This window comes from Montipora capricornis, chromosome 4, assembly GCF_036669925.1.
Source record: "Montipora capricornis isolate CH-2021 chromosome 4, ASM3666992v2, whole genome shotgun sequence".
NCBI classification, from domain to species: Eukaryota; Metazoa; Cnidaria; class Anthozoa; order Scleractinia; family Acroporidae; genus Montipora; species Montipora capricornis.
In genome coordinates, this window is record NC_090886.1 from 25,904,934 (window position 1) to 25,923,234 (window position 18,301).

An 18,301-nucleotide genomic window follows, 5' to 3' on the forward strand; every position below is an offset into this window, starting at 1 on the left:
ACTAATTATGTTACTAAATGTAATTGTTACTCAATTTGCATATAATGATGTTACATTTCTGGGTGTAATCTTGGCCGATGAAATTTCCATGTTCATTGTTGGCATAGGATGTCCTCGTTCTGCCTATGGGATTGACGAAATGGTGCTGTAGATGGATGTGTTTCATTCACACAATGTGTTTTTCTTTCTCTTCAATGACTAGGCTTTACTTAGCTTGATGACATCTCGTGAGACAGACATGAAGCAAGCTGTTAAACTCGGTCAGAATCTGGTGCTAAATGTAGACCCGTCTTCACCAGAAGTGTCGTCACTGAGACAGGAAGTCAAAGAAATACCCGACCGCTTTGATGAGCTTACAAGTCATTTGATCGAACAGCAGGATCAGTTGGAGAGGATCATCCGACATAGCACAGTATTTCAACATGACATCCGGGAACTTGAGCTGTGGGTGACTGACGTTTCGGAGAGCACTGCCATGCAGGAGCCTCTTAGCACCAATCCGAAGGTGGTACATAAACGACTGGAGCTCACGGAGGTTGGTAGAACATACCTTCGAGCAAACCTTGCGACATTGTGCTTTTTGGCACTTTTTGATGAACGTTTGCTCTGTTTTTGCTCAATGTTCTCGTCAGTACAATTTGGCATTATTCAAACGACTTTCAGTTCAAATTCAATTGAAGTAAAACGCTTTTAAGATCGCGATTAAATTAAAACATGGCAGAAATTCGAAACTTTGGAGCACACCAACAAACAAAAATCTTCTTTTTCATTTTCAAAACTTGAAACAGTCGCCTGGAACTGCACTTTCCGCAAACGAATTTTCCAGGTATAGGTCTTCACAGCTTTTTCCCAAAAGTTTCTTAAGTCCTTTTAGTTTAGTTGTATTTTAGATCAAGAGGGAGAAAAATATCGAACGCCATGAAATTTGCATTTTTTGCCGACTTTCTGATAATCAACTTGAAACCAGTATCTGATCGATGTTAACATACGAAGGGAATTTCATTGAAATCGATCAAGTGCTTTGTTCTAAGCGATGCCTTCAATTGAATCATCCAACAAGCCTTAGGTTGGGTTGACCAACTTTGTGGATGTTGGAAAATTCAGATTACCATTTCATGACCATTCCTCAAATTTCTGGAGCCGCCTTATCGTGGTCGTGTGATGATCAAGGCTCCAGAGAGTGCATTATTAGACCATACAGCATTCATGTCTGTCGAAAGTCTTTAATTTATTTAGTCGTCGCTCTCAATTCTCATTTGCCTCTCGATTATCCTGTTTTCTGTTTTGGGTTAGGACAAACCCATCGGTTTCATGGTCAAATAAAAAAGGAGGGTTACAATTAGCTTTAAATTTAAAAAAATCTTATAGATTTTTTAGTTTTTTTTTTTAGTATAGTGAGCTTGACACCGATGATCTGTTTGACAGGCTTTACAGGATGAGATTGCCATAAAAAGAGCAGCTCTGGATCGCACAAATGATCTTGGAAAAGTCATCATTGAAAACTGCAGTGAAAGTCCGATCGTTGTGGCAGACGTTCAAGGTAAACTCACCAAAGTTCGGGTTCAGTTGGATCGATTAGATGCCAGGATCGAACAACGCCATGCTATTTTACAGAATATCCTCCTGCAGATTCAGGTGTATGATGTGATGTTTGACGAGTTTGTCTCCAAGGTGGGCGAAATGGAGAATGAAGTGGTAAACTTTAGACCAATTTCTGCTCTCTTTGAAGTCGTTAGTGAGCAAAGAGAACACATTCAGCACAGTGTTAGTGACAACATAGCCCGCAAGCAGCCTGTTTTCGAAAAGATCTTGGAAGATGGGCTCGAAATGCTGGAAAGAATGGAACCTGGTAGTGAGAAAGACGAACAAGAAGAGAAACTGGAACAGATGAAGTCTCGTTGGAACGATGTGAAGGGTAAGACAGCTGAATTGAACAGGCAAGTAGAGGAAGTATACGAGGCATCGCAAAAATACGATGGTCAAGCATCAGCCTTTAAGGACTGGCTTCAGAAGGCAGAGAACAAGGTGAACAAGATCTATCCAGTCTCGTGCGATCAGAGCGAGCTTGATGCATGTCTTAAGGAGCTCAACGAAATTACGTCGGAAATTGAAACGTACACAAACGATTATCATGAACTAAATGAGTCAGCAAACACTTTGATAGGTTCGTGCCAAGCTGATGGTGACGTCATCAAAGCAGATTTTAACGAGATCACGAGTCGATGGGATGCTTTACAAGTAACTGTGCTTAATAAACAAGGGAAAGTACTAGAAGCGAAAGATGCTATCGAGAAGTACCAGAGTGCATTGCAGCCCGTACAGGAAGCTTTTACTCAAGCTGAGTATGCTCTGCTATCGCATGAGCCGGCGGGAACTGACGCTGACAAACTCAAAGCTGAATTGGAACAGATAAAGGCCTTGGTATCGACTCTGGATGACAGGAAAGGAGACGTCAAACAATTAAATCAGTCAGGTCAGCAGCTTCTGCAGCAAGCTGAGGATGACTCTCCTTCAACGTTGAGTGTAAAGGAGCAACTTATCAGCACGAACAACAAGTCTAAAGACTTGCCCATTAAGCTGGGTGACAGACAGAAGAAACTCGAGAAAGCGCTGGAAGGCACAATGAAGTTTAACTCCTTACTTGACGAAATCGAGCGGTGGGTTCCAGAAACTGTTCAAACTGTTGATGCTCTTCAACCAGTGAGTACCGAACCAGAAAAGCTCCAAGAACAAATTCATGAGACTGATAATCTGCACGAAGAGGTAAAAAGATATGTGGTGCGTGTGTGTGCACTGGAACAGACAGGCCAAGACTTGATAGAAGACAATATGCAAAATCCAAAAGCGGTATCCGATATTCAAAACAAGATCGAAAAAATGCGTCGGCCAGTGAACCAGCTAAACGCTAAGCTGGAGCAAAGAAGTCAAAGACTGCAAAATGCTGTGTTACAGTCCCAAGAATTCCACCAGGCGCATGACGATTTCTTGGCTCGTTTAGGAAGCATCGATAAAATGCTTCAGTGTCAGATGCCAGTCTCTCCGGATTACCCCATAACAAGACGCCAGAAGGACGAATCAGACGACTTAAATGACTCCATCGCTCAGTTGCAACCTGTGTTCTTTAAGTTGCTGGAGGCTGGAGAAAAAGTTCTTGATGCAACCGATCCTGGAGAAGACAAAGTTACGTTGCAAAAGACTTTGCAACAATTGAAAGAAAAGTGGGAAACTTTGAAAAGTAGAGCAGTAGACCGAGAGAACAATGTAGCAATAGTTATTCCTGAGGCGAAGTCGTTCCACAGTGGTATTCAGTCATTTGACTCGTGGCTCACAGACAGTGAGAGGAAACTAACTGCTGTCAATACTGGTTCTGTAAACCCAGAAGAGCTTAATCAGCAGCAGAAGGTATTGGAAGATCTTAAAGAAGCCGTTGGGAGTCATAGACTGGATCACGAATCGATTAACAACACGGCTGATTCTCTGATGGACAAGTGCAAGGACAACAGCCATTTTGTGGAAGTTCAAATTAAGGGCGTAAATGGTCGTTGGGATCAATTATTGAAAGACATTGATTCAAAAGAAAGTTATTTGCAATTTTCTAAGAGCAATCTGGATAAGTATCTTAGTTCTCTAGGGGCCGTGGAGGATGTACTACAAAAAGCTGAAATGACTTTAGAATGCCAAGAACCATTCGACCTTAGCATCCCGAAACGCAGGGAAGAACTTGCAAAGGTCCAAGACGTTGTTGAGAACGTGGAGAGGTCGGAACCTCGCCAACGGGAAGTGCAAGAATTTGGTGGTAAACTACTTGAAGGAATGAATCCAGATTCCGTTGAAGCGGTGATGTTAAAGCAGCAGCTAAAAAAAGTAGAGGATTCCTTCTCTACCACCCTGATCATAGCAAGGAATCGTAAGGCACAGCTGGAGAAAATCATTATTTTAATCGTTGAATTCACCGAGAAATACGAGGTCTTGACAACTTGGACTGAGGAGATAACTGTTGTAGTGGAGACATTCCATTTAACAAGGGCAAATCCCATTGTTATAAGAAGCCAACTGGAAGAAATCGAACACATTCAGGAAGATATTGTGAAGCACAAATACACTCTCGAGTCCATTGATGATGCTGGACAACGGTTGATTGAAAGTTGCGAGAACGAGCCGACAGTTGTGATGGAGGTGAGCAGTAAAGTGTCTAAAGCCAAAGCGTCAGTGGAGTTACTCTCGGCTAAAGTTGATGAGCAACACAACAAGCTGCAAGCTGCGGTTCTGCAATCGCAGGAATTCCAGGAAACGCTCGATGATTTTGTTGCCAAGATGGGAGAGTTAGAAGACAATGTAGCTAAGATGGGACCTGTGTCGTCTCTGTACGACTTGCTACGCGAACAAAGTGAGGAAGTTGAGCAGGCTTCTGCAGATGTTAAACAACTGGAACCTTTGTACGAACGAATATCTCAGAATGGCAATGACATGTTGGATACCCTTGAGCCTGGAGAGGAGAAAGACAAACTGGATGAGAAATTGAATGACCTAAGCACGAGATGGAATGCAGTGAAGTCAAAGGTTGAAAATCGCAAAGCGAAGGTCGAAGAGGTTTCACCTGTGGCAAAGACACATCACGACTCACTGAAATCGCTTCTTCCGTGGATGACTGATTCAGAAAAATGGGTTTCGTCACTTGACCCTGTATCTTGTGACGAGAAATCCATTTCAAAGGAGCAGAAGATTCTCGCTAGTTTATTGGAACAACTTGCTGAACACAAGCCTGAGGTACGAACCTAAACCCTCGGTTTTCACTTTAAGTTATTTTAACTCTTCCCTGTTACGTTGACATCTGCTTAAGGTGATTCCTTAGCAATAGAAGTTGTCGTAAGATTTTCTTTAAACTTTTCTCCATTGTTCCCTACATTATCATTGTTCCCAACAAGTCATACCTCGTTTACGAGATATGACTTGCTCAAGTTACTCATTTAATCATTGCGACTTCATCTATCACGGACAAATTTGTTCACACTACGTTTTGCAGGAACAGGAAGCATAGCTTTGAAGTAAATCTTGAAATAACAAAACAGGTGTATTGTATTGTATTGTTCAAAGTAATAATTTAGTGTATGTTTTTATACACCTTATTCCAAAATGGCCGCCATTTTAGTATTCATTTGTTTGCTTGCAAATTAGCCCTTTTGGTCTCGCTTTCAAAGGTAAAATTCAAAAGAATATTTAACCTTGAACGAGGCCAAAAGGGCCAATTTGCAATCCAACAAAAAAATACTAAAATGGCGGCCATATTGGAATAAGGTGTATGGCACAGGCACACGTCTTGAAAAGGCACTAACTACAAATATTCCTCGGGTGCGTGATCTCGAGGAGACAATTTTGTGTCCACGAGTGATGGCTACGATTACTTTTTTGCCTATAACGTTTTCTTCTGGCGTAAAATTTTTAATTTTTTTTACGGCATAAAGAGGAGGAGTAAGAATAAAATTATGCCAAAAAAAAAGATAGGTAACCAACCTCGTTTAGGAGAAAACAGAAAGCAAACCAAGCTCGACCCCTCGAACAACACGTCTCCCCGACAGCGCGGTTTCACTTTCACTCTCGGACTGAAATGACACTTTAGCATCATCGAGGGTATCACTCGACGTTTTGTTTTGCGAGAGTCCAAAAACGTTTCCCGTTTTGCTCTTTACTGCTGTGCTCTGAAAACGGCCATTCTTCTTTGTACGGAGCTTTCCCGCACGAAAGGTCGCCATTTTGAGATGGTTTTGGCCACGTTCGATATATCAATATTCACACATGGCTACGAGTCTTTATGGTTAAATTTAAACATTTTTTTGTTGAGAAATATCCGTTGAGACTGGTGAGACATAGAAAACAGAACTGAGCCGTGAAATTTGCCCATAAAGCCTCTTAGCCATGCCCATTCTCGTCACCAGAGCCTCGGATCGACACAAGGCTCTGGGAAACTCTATGTAGGAGAGCATGCGCCGTAGGGTTCTCATAGCCAAAAATTGGCTATTTGAATCTTACGGTGCCTGCTCACTCCTCGCGTCGGCTAACATGAATGAACCAATTAGAGACGATTTTGATTGTTCTTCACGAAAACCAATGAGAAAACACTTTGCTTCAGGGTTCCCCAGAGCTCTTCTCTCCCTCAGTCAAGAGAAGAGCTCTGGGGTCGAGATTGAGCCATGCCTGAAAACGAACATGGCCTACACTGTTATGCGCAGAACAGGATGCGCAGTGCAATACTAGGGAATCACCTTAAGACAGTAATGTAAGGCTGTAGTAGTCAAATGTGCGAGTGAGGTTAAATGCCCCATACGAGTTGTGATGAAAGCAATAGAGCATGATGTGGTATAGCAGAAAAGTGGCAAACCGACCAACGTTAACGTGACGTTGACCGTCTTTTCCGTTTTGATATTGCAGATGGATGCGATAAGCGACGCAACTGGTGAGCTGTCCAAGCTTTGCGATGATGTGCAAATAGTGGATGCCGAGTCAAAGGACGCAAGTAAACGCTGGGAACTTCTGACAGAAAATCTAACAGTACGACAACAGCTCTTGAACAGTGTGGCCCAGTTAATGGTACAACTAACTCAGCAGTTGAAACCAATCGAAGAGACGCAAGACGAAGCAGAGGCTCTGGTAGATGCTCCCCTGTCGTACCTTACCGATGCTACGAAAGGAGAGCAAGAACTCAGGAAGATAGAGGTTTGTGGCTCCCCCCCCCCCCCCCCCTCCCCAGATTACTCCATGGGAAGTGGACCTAAGATTCTGCACACGTTGTTTACTACCTGTCTCTTAGAACGTGATTTCGCTCGAACCAGTTTCAACAGTTTCAAGAAACTGCACTATTTGAAAGGATTTAATCTGCCAAACTGTTTCATGTAACCACAAAGTGTTGGTACCATATGAAACACCAATAATTTCTCAACAAGACAAACTCATTGGTATGACGTAATAGGTCACCATGTCAACAAAGAAGCCATCTAAAAATGCCCTATGATTTGTCTTTAAGCGCTTACACCTGAAAAACGGACTTACTGACCCTCGATTTTTATTTATGGAAAGTGATTTACTGCTTCAGATCGAACTCTCTGCAAAGTTAAAAAAATTCTCTGGAGTTGATTCATAGCCACCCACCCACCCTTCGCAGAGAGTTTTATCCAAACTTGCTAATTACTTTGAGTTTCCAGAAATGAAAGTTGGCGTTACCGAATTCGTTTTTAAGATGTAAGCGTTTAAAGACAAAATATAGGGCGATTTTAGATGGCTGTTTACTTACCATGGTGACCTATTACGTCGCATCAACGATTGCGTCTTGTTAAGAAATTAATGCTGTTTCATTTGGTACCAAAGCATTGCCGTTTTGTTGAACATTGATGTAGAGTTCATCCTTCTAATAAGACATTACCTACAAATTGTTGAAACTTGTTTGTGGGCCACCTTAAGTCGAAACCGATGTCAAGCATTTTATTTTTTGAAGCACCTGAAGGTAATCATGTCCGTACATTTGCTGCGAAATAGGATTTAGAGGAGAACAACCACCACAGCCACAGCACAGCGAACCCTTAATTAGGACTAGCAGTACTTCTACATTATCATATGATTTATCTCTTGCGATGAAAACTAATGCTATTTCTCTCTGTTTTCAGGCTTTGCTCTCAGTACTCAATGACCAGGAGCCCCAGCTAAGTACAGTCAACGAAAACCTGTCAGTTCTGTTGCAACAAGTCGACGAAAAGTGTCAACCCGCCACCCAATTCAAGGCTGAAGTGTCACAGGCAGACCAGAAAAATAAAGATCTCATTGACAAATTGAATATACGCAAAGCCAACCTCGAGGAAGACGTTGAGACCGCCCGTGTGTTCCAGGAATCTCTTGCAGAAATTGAGGCATGGCTACCTGAAGTAAATAAACGTGTATCCAGTCAACAGCCAATCGGCACCGAGCCGGACGCATTGAGAAAACAATTAGAGGAAGCACAGGTTGGTCCATTAAGTAAAAAAAAATTATGGGGGCGCTGTAACATGACTTTTGCTGTTTTTGGTCAAAGCTGCAAAGAAGAGTAGAATTAAATATAGAAATAAAATGTAAATAAATGTAGAGATATTCTCTTTTACTGGCGTCCTCAGATGTGCTTAGAATATTTCTCGCAAATGTCAACAAAAGCAAAAACTAGAACGTACCTGCAGACGTTTTTGTGTACAACAAAACACGCGCGGACAAGGCTCCGAAAATCAGTGACATTAAAGCCCATCGCTCCAACAAAAATGTTTGCTACCGAGGCCAGATAGCATTTAAGCTAGCAAGGCATCCTTGACTTTTAAAGCCGATAGCTCATCAATTAATTGGTTATCAACGTCACAGGATATCTACGTAAAACTCCAAAGTATTTTTATTCGCAAATGTCAACAAAAGCAAAAAGTAGAACGTACTTGCAGAAGCTTTTGTGTACAACAACACACGCGCGGACAGTGCGCCGAAAATCAATGACATCAAAGCCCATCGCTCCAACAAAAATGTTTGCTACCGAAGCCAGATAGCATTTAAAATATCAAGGTATCCTTCACTTTTAAAGCCGATAGCTCATCACTTAATTGGTTATCAACGTCACTGGACATCTACTTAAAACTCCAAAGTTGTTTTTTTCTACATCCTGCTCGTGGGGTGTCTGGGCTGTTTTAGGGAGAAATGAAGGATATTCTTTTTTTCGTCCAAGAGCCAAGAAGGCCTTTTCCACAGGCTACGGGAAACCTCCTGGCAAAAAAATTGTTTTCGATTAAGTCGTGACAGTCGGGAGCAGGCTTTTGAAGAGTTGATATGTGAAGCAATATAGTTTCCGTTTTGAATTCTTTCCTGCTGCCCACGGCTACAGACTATATGTCATCAAATCAAAAGGAAGTCTTGATTTTATAATCGCGGTGTTCATTTGCTCATTTCAACAACTGGATACACGTATTGTTTTTATCAAAATGTTCCAAAGGTGACAATAAAACTACTGAAAATGCGTTTCATTTAGTTCGGCAAACTGAGCAAGAATGTTAGAAAGCCGATAAGGGTCAGAGAGTGTGAAGAGCATACTGTGGCGAGACATTTCCTAACTTCAGGCACGTTCGCAAAACAAAATGTATACGCAAGAAACTCACCAGGATCGCTTCATGAAATTCATTTCCTGTTAATTTGATATCGCGTTTATTTTTTAAAAGGTTTTAGGCTCAAAATATAAACATAAAAAGGGGAACATTGATTCTTGCCTCGGGCTGAATATTCGTTTAAAATATTAGGCAAGCGTTGCCTGACGGTTTACATGCCTCAATGAAGTTGGACGCGGAATGTTCGTGATTGCTAGCACTATGCGTGCTCCGGCGTTCTGCATTCCAGAGACAAACGTGACAAATTGAAGTGGCTTTGAATTTGTTTGTGGAATACTGTTAATAACAGGTTTTTAGAGGTGTTGGTTTAACCTTGACGGTTTGTGGAATAGAAAAAGTCGAAAGATCTTTCAAGAAAATGTTAATGCAATTGTAATTTCTTATCGCAGTCCCGAGAGATAACATTGCCATTTACACCGGTAACAAATGCTGTCAACGGGTATCGCATTGTTATTCTCCTCCCTTGTTATGTAATGTGACAATTCACTGCATTCCATTAATAATTAAAGCACCCAAGTGGTTAAACGTCTGTTGTATCGGATCGAAAGTTTGTGTCAGATCAAATGCGTAACGCACTCGATCATCTCGACAGAAACTGATGACTCGAATATGAAGGCAAATGGATTAAGAGGCTGTCGATTTCACAGCAAGAAATCAAGTAGATTTCGTGGAGATGTTTTTGTTCTTCCGTCAAACTTTATCCCTGGTGTTGGCTTCGTGCGAGAGGATTTCATTTTGGTAATTGGGAGACTATGATTTGGCTGCGGGGCAGAACTTTCGTTAACATAAATATGAAATATTGGCGTTGTTTCGAACCTTCAAAGTGTGCGATCACGGTTTGTGGGTTTTCAAGACGAATTACCCATTCAAAGCGGACAAAATAGCAGTCTTGATTTCTTTAATATTCCGCGATGGCTCCTATTTAATTGAATTCATCTATGTATCGCTTCCCTTGTTTAGAACCAAACAACATATTCATCTCTGGCCACGATTGTCTGTTGATGGTTGACGGTTGCTGTGAGTCACGCCGTTTCCTCATCGTTCTGTCACGAGACACCCGCAACCTTCAGTTTGTTTTGATTAAGATTGCGCGTTTGTTTGTTGCTGTGTTTTTATGAGTTTTAGTCAACACAATTTTCTTTAATTTTGTTTACACTTAGTTAACACGTTAGTGATGACTACTTTTGGGAGTAGCCTTCATTCATCGGGACATGAAAGTGGCCTAGCTTTAAACTGAAGGACTTGAACGGTGGAAATTCACGGCACTTTCGACCCGCGGTGGTCAAATTCGCGTTTCAACTCATTTTGTGAAAGAAGGACTTGGATACAATTTTGAGATGAAAGATCAGCGCAGCGTGTAACGGGTTAATTAGATTCTAGTCAGTCTTGTTTATATTTTGGTTTATTGGAGTGGAAAGTGTTGAGATTTATTTGTGAGTTTTTTTTTACTTTCTCGTTTGCTTCCAGTCATGTTCAAACACGATACGCAATTTTACTACTTTTTCACTTTTCAAATTAATTTAATCTTAAAGGCCCACCTTCAACCGACAGGCTTTTCGACCGTTTGTTTTTGTTATGGAAAATCGCATTTCTTATCGTAGAGATCTAATTGGATGAATTTCGGATTCGGGTGGAATTTTCATATATGAAAATTGTTCCGTGGCAGGCAATGGCAGTCGGTTGAAGGAGGGCCTTTAAGTAAGTGATTAGCGACGGTGATATTTAGGGTTAAGTAAAAGGCTGCTATCAAAATATCTACTTTCAATGCTACACAAAAATGGCTTTACAATAAATAAACATTCCACAGTAAACTGAATCTTTTCTATGAAATAATTTAAAGCCATACTTCTCAAAATGAGAAAACACTTTCATCTTTGTCACATGCATGCACTTAGCGCTGATTGAATTTTCGAAAGTGGGAGAAGAGCATTGCCAAGTTTTGTTTCTTTGCATAGGTTCTTAAAGATGACATAGCGAAGCACAGAGCTCTGTTCCAAACAGCCGAGAATTCGGGACAGACGTTAATCGAGAGAAGCCAAGAAGATCCAGCTGTAGTAGCGGAGGTTTACAGCAAACTCTACAAGGCTCGCACTGAATTGGACAAACTGTTGGCCCGTGCAGATCAACGTCTGAATCGCGTGCAACATGCCTTGCTACAGAGTCAGGAATTCAAAGTGTCATTTGACGAGTTTCTTGAGAAGCTGGGTCGAGTGGAAGAGGGCAGTGCTCTCCAGGCCCCTGTGTCTGGAGTGTATGACACCGTCAAGGAACAAAGCCAACAACAGAAGGTAAGTAACCCTGACTCCTTTTGTAGAGTATTCATTCGCTGGAAGATGTTTTTTTAGATCAGATGCTGGACCGAAGAAAGTCTAATATCAAGAACGGTTTTGCAATTCCACTTCAGTGGATTTCGTTGTAATGATGTGTACAATCGCAACTATACCAAAATGATTTTTTTGTGATTGATGATTAGCATATTTCCTTTCAGTGTTAACCCTGCCGCACCGGAAATTGGATATTTTCATTAAGTGCGAAAGTTTCACTAAAAAGGTTTCTCCTTTCCCCCATAACTGTTAAAACCGCTTTTAAGTTCAGCAGGTTAAGCCGATTGTCGTATATGTTGTGAAGTAATCGTATGTTAAAATTTAGTTGGCCTCCAATGTCTTTCGAAATTAGTTTCCATGCACATACTGCCTAAGTTGTACTCCACTCAGCTTTAGTACCGGAACTACTTCGCGGTAACAAATAATTTAAAGAAAACTTGACCTTTTTCATCGTCTGTTTTTATTGCCGTTTTCAGTCTTCGTATACTTTCCTGCACTTAAATTCGACAGGAATGGACTTAAGATCTCACAAGTTTTATTCGGATCCATTTTCTCTTAGGTTTTAAACGACTCTATTCAACAACATGAAGCTTTGTTTGGACAGCTTATTCGGGCGGGAAGGAATATTTTGGAGACCACCGAGCCTGGACCAGAGAAAGAGGCTTTAGAGAGTAAATTGAGCGATACTACACAACGGTGGGATTCCATCAAGAAACAAACCGCTGAACGCCAAAAACAGCTCAATGAAGTTCTGCCTTTGGCTAAAGAGTTTCAAAGTGAGATGCAAGATATCAAGCCTTGGCTTAAAGAGGCTGAAAAACGCCTACAAAGTGTTGAACCAGATGCATGCGATCTGATATCTGTGGACAGACACCTCGAGTCACTACTTGAACTTAAGAAAGAGATTGATGAACGCAGACCCCTTGTCGAAGCTGCAAAAAACACTTCTTCGTCTCTCACAAACAGCTGCAGCGCTGATAAGTTTGTAATAGAGGGAGAAGAACAAGATGTTAATAAACGCTTTGATAATTTGTCTGCTGAACTTTTACGGCTGGAAGGGAATCTTGACGCCTTGAAAGGAGCTTTAGAAAACTATAACAAGACTCTAGAACCTGTAGAACAATTGCTTGACAGCACTGAAAAGTCCCTTGACTTACGCGAACCTACAGGAATAAATGTCGACAAAGGAAAAAATCAGCTTGACAAGGTCGAGGCCCTGCTGTCGGCACTCAGAGTACACGAGCCTGATTTGAATAGTCTGGCAGATGCTGGCGATAAGCTCACATCCGCGTTGGATTCCAAATCTTCGGAATTACCTCGTGTAAAGAAAGAGGTTGATAGTGTGTCTAAACGATATCGTGACCTGCTGGAGAGCTTAGATCATGAAAAAGATCAACTGGAGGAAGAAACAGCGAAAGCGCTGAAATTCCAGGATGCTTTGCGTAAATTGGAGGAGTGGTTACCCAGCGTAGAAGAAGCTGTGGCCGCCCAGCAGCCCATCAGCAGCGATCCGGAAGTTGTCAAGCAACAACTCCAACGAGCAGAGGTGACCATAACGTCAATGTTTTAAACTGAATTGTATGCAATTTTGCAACTAACTGACTGAAGAAAGCATTGCTATACTTTAGGCCAAGCATAGTGACTACCTCCTCCCTTGCGAAAAGGCCATCTTTCTACATTTCAGTACCATGTTACCTGTTGCTCCCACGAGTCTGCAATAGCTCAGTGGAGGAGCATCCGAACTTGCCATCGGATGGTCGGAGGTTGAATCATGCCAGAGGGGAGCACTCGACGTTTTTTTTTCCCAGGTTGCTAGAGTCATCATTGATGAAGACTTCTCTTCAAAAATAGTTTATGTTTAAATCTTCAAATATATCATGTTTTCATTGGATTTTCAACATTGACATCTTTGTTGCAGTTGCCGAGTCTCTTTTTCCTTTCCCTGTCTGTAGGCTTTGAGAGATGAAATTGCCAAGAACAAATTCCTTGTAGACACCCTTGAGGACTCAAGCAGAGATATAATAGCCGGCAGCAATGAAGATCCGCAGGTCGTGAGAGATGTCCGAGGGGAACTAAACAAGATCGTGATACCCATCGATATCATCTCACGCAAACTTGCTGAGCGTCAAGTCAAGCTACAGAATGCTCTGCTTCGTTCACAAGAGTTCCAGGTTGGTCAAATCACCACCCCCAGGAACTCCGTGACCCATTCTTTGAGGACATTAGGGCCGTTTATACGAGAGAAAATAAGCCGCGGCTTACTCAGGCCGCGGCTTAAATAAGACGTGAACACCCCGTATAAGTGGTGCAAAATGTACTTTCACGACTTTCTCAAGCCGCGGCTTATCCTGGTCTGGGAGTTTATACTGGTATAAATAGTTCCTTTCGCGTATTATGTACGCCGCGGCTTATTTTCTCTCGTATAAACGGCCCTATTGTGCTTGTCCTTTGGCGCCCCACGGAGTTTATCAACAATTGTTGTGATACGGTACCTGTGGGTTGATCTCACCGTACGAGAAAATTAGAGAATGTAATCCTCATTTGCAAGTTTCAACAAAGGCGGTACTTTTTCCTCAGTTATTTTAAACCCTGGGTGTTGATTTAGGCGGGGTTAAAACCTGCGTCCTTCCTCCCAACGGCCTGGTATTCAACCACCTGAGCTAGCTGGACAACGGTATACAGTGAGTCTTATGTCACGATTATTTTTATGAAATTACTTGTGTGGAATTGCCATAACATGCAATAGGCCATTTCCGAGTTGATGTCTGCCTCCTCTTCAAAGCGAGTCTAAGTGCGAAGTTTTTCTTATGAAAATTAGTTTTCATTCATATGTAAAGTAGAACTAATTACCATCACAAAAACTTTGCACTTAGACTCGCTTTGAAGAGGAGGCGGATATGAACTCGGAAATGGTCTATTCTCTTCGAAATGCTAGAACTTGAAAATATAGATAGCAAAGCAAACGGAGTAATAGCATAAAATAAAAAAATGAACACCGGAGCTCAGCTATCCAGGCCTTTGATGTAATATATAAAAACATACAAGTTAAGACATATCTTTTTGAATATCAGGTCTCTTTTGATGCGTTCATGGGTAAGCTTGGTAAATTTGAAGACCAGCTGGCGAAGCAAGAACCTGTCTCTGCTGTTCATGAAATTGTGCAAGCTCAAAGGCAAGAAAATGAGACATTGCGGATAGACCTGGCGCTTCAGGAAATTGCTGTCGAGAAACTGGTTCAAAATGGACAGCAAGTTGTTGATGCACTGGAGGACGCTCCAGAGAGAGAAATCATGGAACAGAAGATTAATGAATTGAAGACAAGGTGGCAGACGACAAAAGCAAAGGTTGATGATCGTCAAGTGCATCTCAACACGGTGGAGGTACAAGCGCAGAAATATCGCCAAGAGGCAGATACCCTATCTGCGTTGACCACAGATGCTGAAGAGAAGATCGCAGAGTTTGAACCCCTGTCCGCGGATATGAATAACATAGCCAAGCAAAAAGAACTTCTACAGAAGGTTCAAGGAATGGTGGAGAAGCTGAAAACAGATCTTCGAGATGTAGGCGGAAACGCAGATGACCTGAAAGAGGACGCGGAGAAAGACATTCCTGTTGTGGAAGCTGAAGTCGAAGGTCTGGTAGCTAGAATTGAAAAATTGTCGGCATCTCTGGATGACAGAGCCACACAGTTGACAGCCGTGGAGGAGGCGTCACATGAGTATCACGTGACTGTTCAGAAGGTGGAAGATGTGTTCAGTGAGGCGTTTGATGTGGCCGATGCGCCTGTGGTGTTTAGTACCAACACAGAAACGGCTTGTCAGCATCTCGCTAAGATCAAGGTATGGTGGTGTTGTCATCTTTCTATTTTATTTACATATTTGTGTTTTTCCTGGCGGGCCGTTGTCCTTCGGTCGGGGAGAGATATTTGAGCATTGTTAGTGGTTTACATTTAATGGTTGACAGTTTACCTGCGAAATTAAAACAAACAACTTTCAAGAATAAGGTTCTTGCGAACAAAAAAACGTTGTTTATAGGTCGATTTATGTTCCGGAATGCGGAAAATTGATTCCTGTTATAAACGAACGAGGCATGATGTACTGCGCTTTTTTGTCATGTAGTAAGGTACGAATGAGATGCAAGATGGTATTTTAGCAATCAAGGAGAACTGCTCGAATTGTTTTGAGGCAATTGCTCTTTGCAGGGATTTTAGGAAGTGGGAGGGGGAAGTCGAGAGTTATTTTTTAGTGGTTTGCCGCTTACACAATCTTGAGTAATACTATCGTTTGTGAGTAATTTAGAATTGCTGTCAATTAATTTCTTTCAGGAGCTGAGCGCTCGTCTGGATGATCACGCTCCCGAAGTAGAGAAGGTTGGCCACAAAGGAGACAACTTGCTTGGAAAAGTCCATGACTCGTCACCAGACCGCGCAGTAATCACAGACAAAGTGGCAGATGTTTCGCAGAAATACGTTGTGCTACAACAGAGGCTCAAAGCTCAGGAAGAGTCTCTCGCTAACAAGATAAAAGATACGGATGAGTTTAATGCCAAAATTGATGATTTGGGGGCTTGTGTGAAGAATGTTCGCAACGAGCTGGCTTCACTTGGACCTATAAGCACTGATCCTTCAGCAGTTGAAAAACAACTACAACTGGTGCAGGTTGGTTTTGCGTACACCTATAGTCGCTTTTATGAAGCTGCTCATGACCTTTTTGTCTTGCTGTCTCAATAAAAAAAGGTATACCAAAAAACAATTTTGCAGTCTCGATGAATCTGCAGATCTCTGATCAATTGTTGAGGCGGAGTCGCTTTGGTTCACTGTTCTTTGTTCCTCTCGGTAAACAAAGAAGTCGTGACGTACATTAAGAGCACGGGTATGTGACGGGAAGAAAACGATAGATTCCATTCTTTTTAATCAGCCGAATGAGTGTAGCGGAAAACTGTAGGTTTCAGAGATACGAGAAAAAAAAGAGCCTTTCGCTTGTTAGTGTTGCTATTTGGGGTATGTGTAGATTCAGTTTAGAAGTTGAAAATAAAAATCGTTCGCACTTGCAGTAAACTGGTTTGTATTGTATTTTCCTTTCACGGGTTTCTTTTTATTGCTTTACTCTTCTGTATCAGGACTTGAAGTCGAATTTGGAAGAGAAGAAACCAACGCTGGAAGATGCCCAAGGCTTGTGCGACAAGCTAACAGATGAGGTCAAAGATGAACCTCTTGTCGTTGCATCCATTAAAGACAAACTTGATAAAGTCGAGTCGCCGTATGAAGACCTAAAAGCAAGGATTACCGAGCTGGAAGGCAGATTACAAGCGGCGCAAATACGATCACAAGAGTTCGATGTCTCTTTTAGTGACTTCAAAGACAAACTGCAGAGCATGGAAGACCTTGCTGCCAAATCACAACCAGTGTCTGCCGTTTATGATACACTGAAACAACAGAAAAGCAACGACGAGGTAACATAACAAGGAATTTGACTGTAAAATTAAGGTTTCGTGTTGCAGATAGATCCCCTTTTGTGGACTTAAAGCCATATACACTGAAGTAGATTTCGTTTAATATAAATTGCTCTTAGCGCGGATTCAGAGAGAGTGTCGTGGACTTGCTGTCGGACTAAGAAATAAATATGTATCCAGAGAGACTAAGGCTTTGTTACACTGAGAATAATTAGTTCACTAAAGATTAATTTTGTCTCCTTCACCAAAGCACTGCTTTCAAATTTCGACACGTTGTCTTAAGTACCATTAGATTTAATGATATCCTCTTCTTGGGTTTTCAGTAGTGTTACGAATGTAACCCAGCTTTTGCCAAAAAAAGTAAAGCTTAAATGGTCTTCAGACGACTACTAATGTGGGAAATTGTAAATCAAAGGGGTAAATTATAACATTGTTAGAAAGTCGTAATCATGATGTTTCGCAAATCATGATTGTGTTCGCAAAATAAATTTTAATCTTTGCTTTGATTCTTGACCGAACCAAAAACAAATCTGTGCTTTTAATTCCGTTCGTTTTCAAATCCTTGGCTTGCAATAGCGAAAAAGTCTTTTGGGAATTTGGCTCTATTATTATACAAAACGCGAGTGACATTTCCTTTTGTTTTGTACACCAACGTGGCCGTCTAATCACGTGCACCTACCGATAATGTGTGAGCAAACTAGTATTTGTTTCTTACGTAGTAAGCCAATGCGTTTTTTTTTTTTTGTTTATGGAGTAAATGTTCATAAAATGAGGTGGCATTGAAAAACAATGAAATAATTTATTTTAGGAACTTAAGGAAGCTGTCAGGCACCAAGAACAAGTTTTTGATCAGCTTATGAAAAGTGGCAGCGACCTCCTGGAAGGCGCGGAGCCTGGACCCGAGAAAGAGGAAATCCAAGCTAAACTGGCAGACGCCGAGAAGCGTTGGCAAGACATAAAACGGAACAACGCTGAGCACTTGGAGCGAGTAAATGCAGCTTTACCAGACGCCGAGAAATACAGTGAATTCACAAGCAATCTTAAACCATGGCTGTTAGAAACTGAAGAGAAGTTACAATCTTTGAAACCAATTGAAGCGAGTCAGGAGTCACTAGATGATTTAACCAAAGCTATGGAACTGTTACGTGATGATATCAATCAACACAAACCTGAGCGTGACACAGTTAGCGTGACATCTGAAGCCGTGATTGACTTGACTGAAGCTGATAGAGGAATTGTAAAGGATGAAGCTAAAGATGCCGTGGAACGATACGATAAACTTGATGTGACGTTATCGTCACGAGAAAAGGAACAGGCTCAAGTCTGTGACTTGGTAGAAAAGTATCGTGTCTTTGTGAAGCCCGTAATTGA

General features: G+C 41.6%; 1 protein-coding gene across 1 annotated transcript in view; it reads left to right on the forward strand.

Moving 5' to 3' along the window:
• Window positions 1-18,301, forward strand: part of LOC138045848 (nesprin-1-like) — a 175,910-nt gene that overhangs the window by 118,072 nt on the left and 39,537 nt on the right. Inside the window, 11 exon segments of the mRNA XM_068892482.1 lie at window positions 203-535; window positions 1,426-4,767; window positions 6,427-6,711; window positions 7,656-7,988; window positions 11,111-11,443; window positions 12,039-13,025; window positions 13,432-13,650; window positions 14,551-15,318; window positions 15,804-16,136; window positions 16,598-16,930; window positions 17,739-18,301. The exon segment at window positions 17,739-18,301 is cut by the window's right edge and continues 91 nt beyond it. Of these exon segments, the coding sequence (XP_068748583.1) occupies window positions 203-535; window positions 1,426-4,767; window positions 6,427-6,711; window positions 7,656-7,988; window positions 11,111-11,443; window positions 12,039-13,025; window positions 13,432-13,650; window positions 14,551-15,318; window positions 15,804-16,136; window positions 16,598-16,930; window positions 17,739-18,301 (7,829 nt within the window).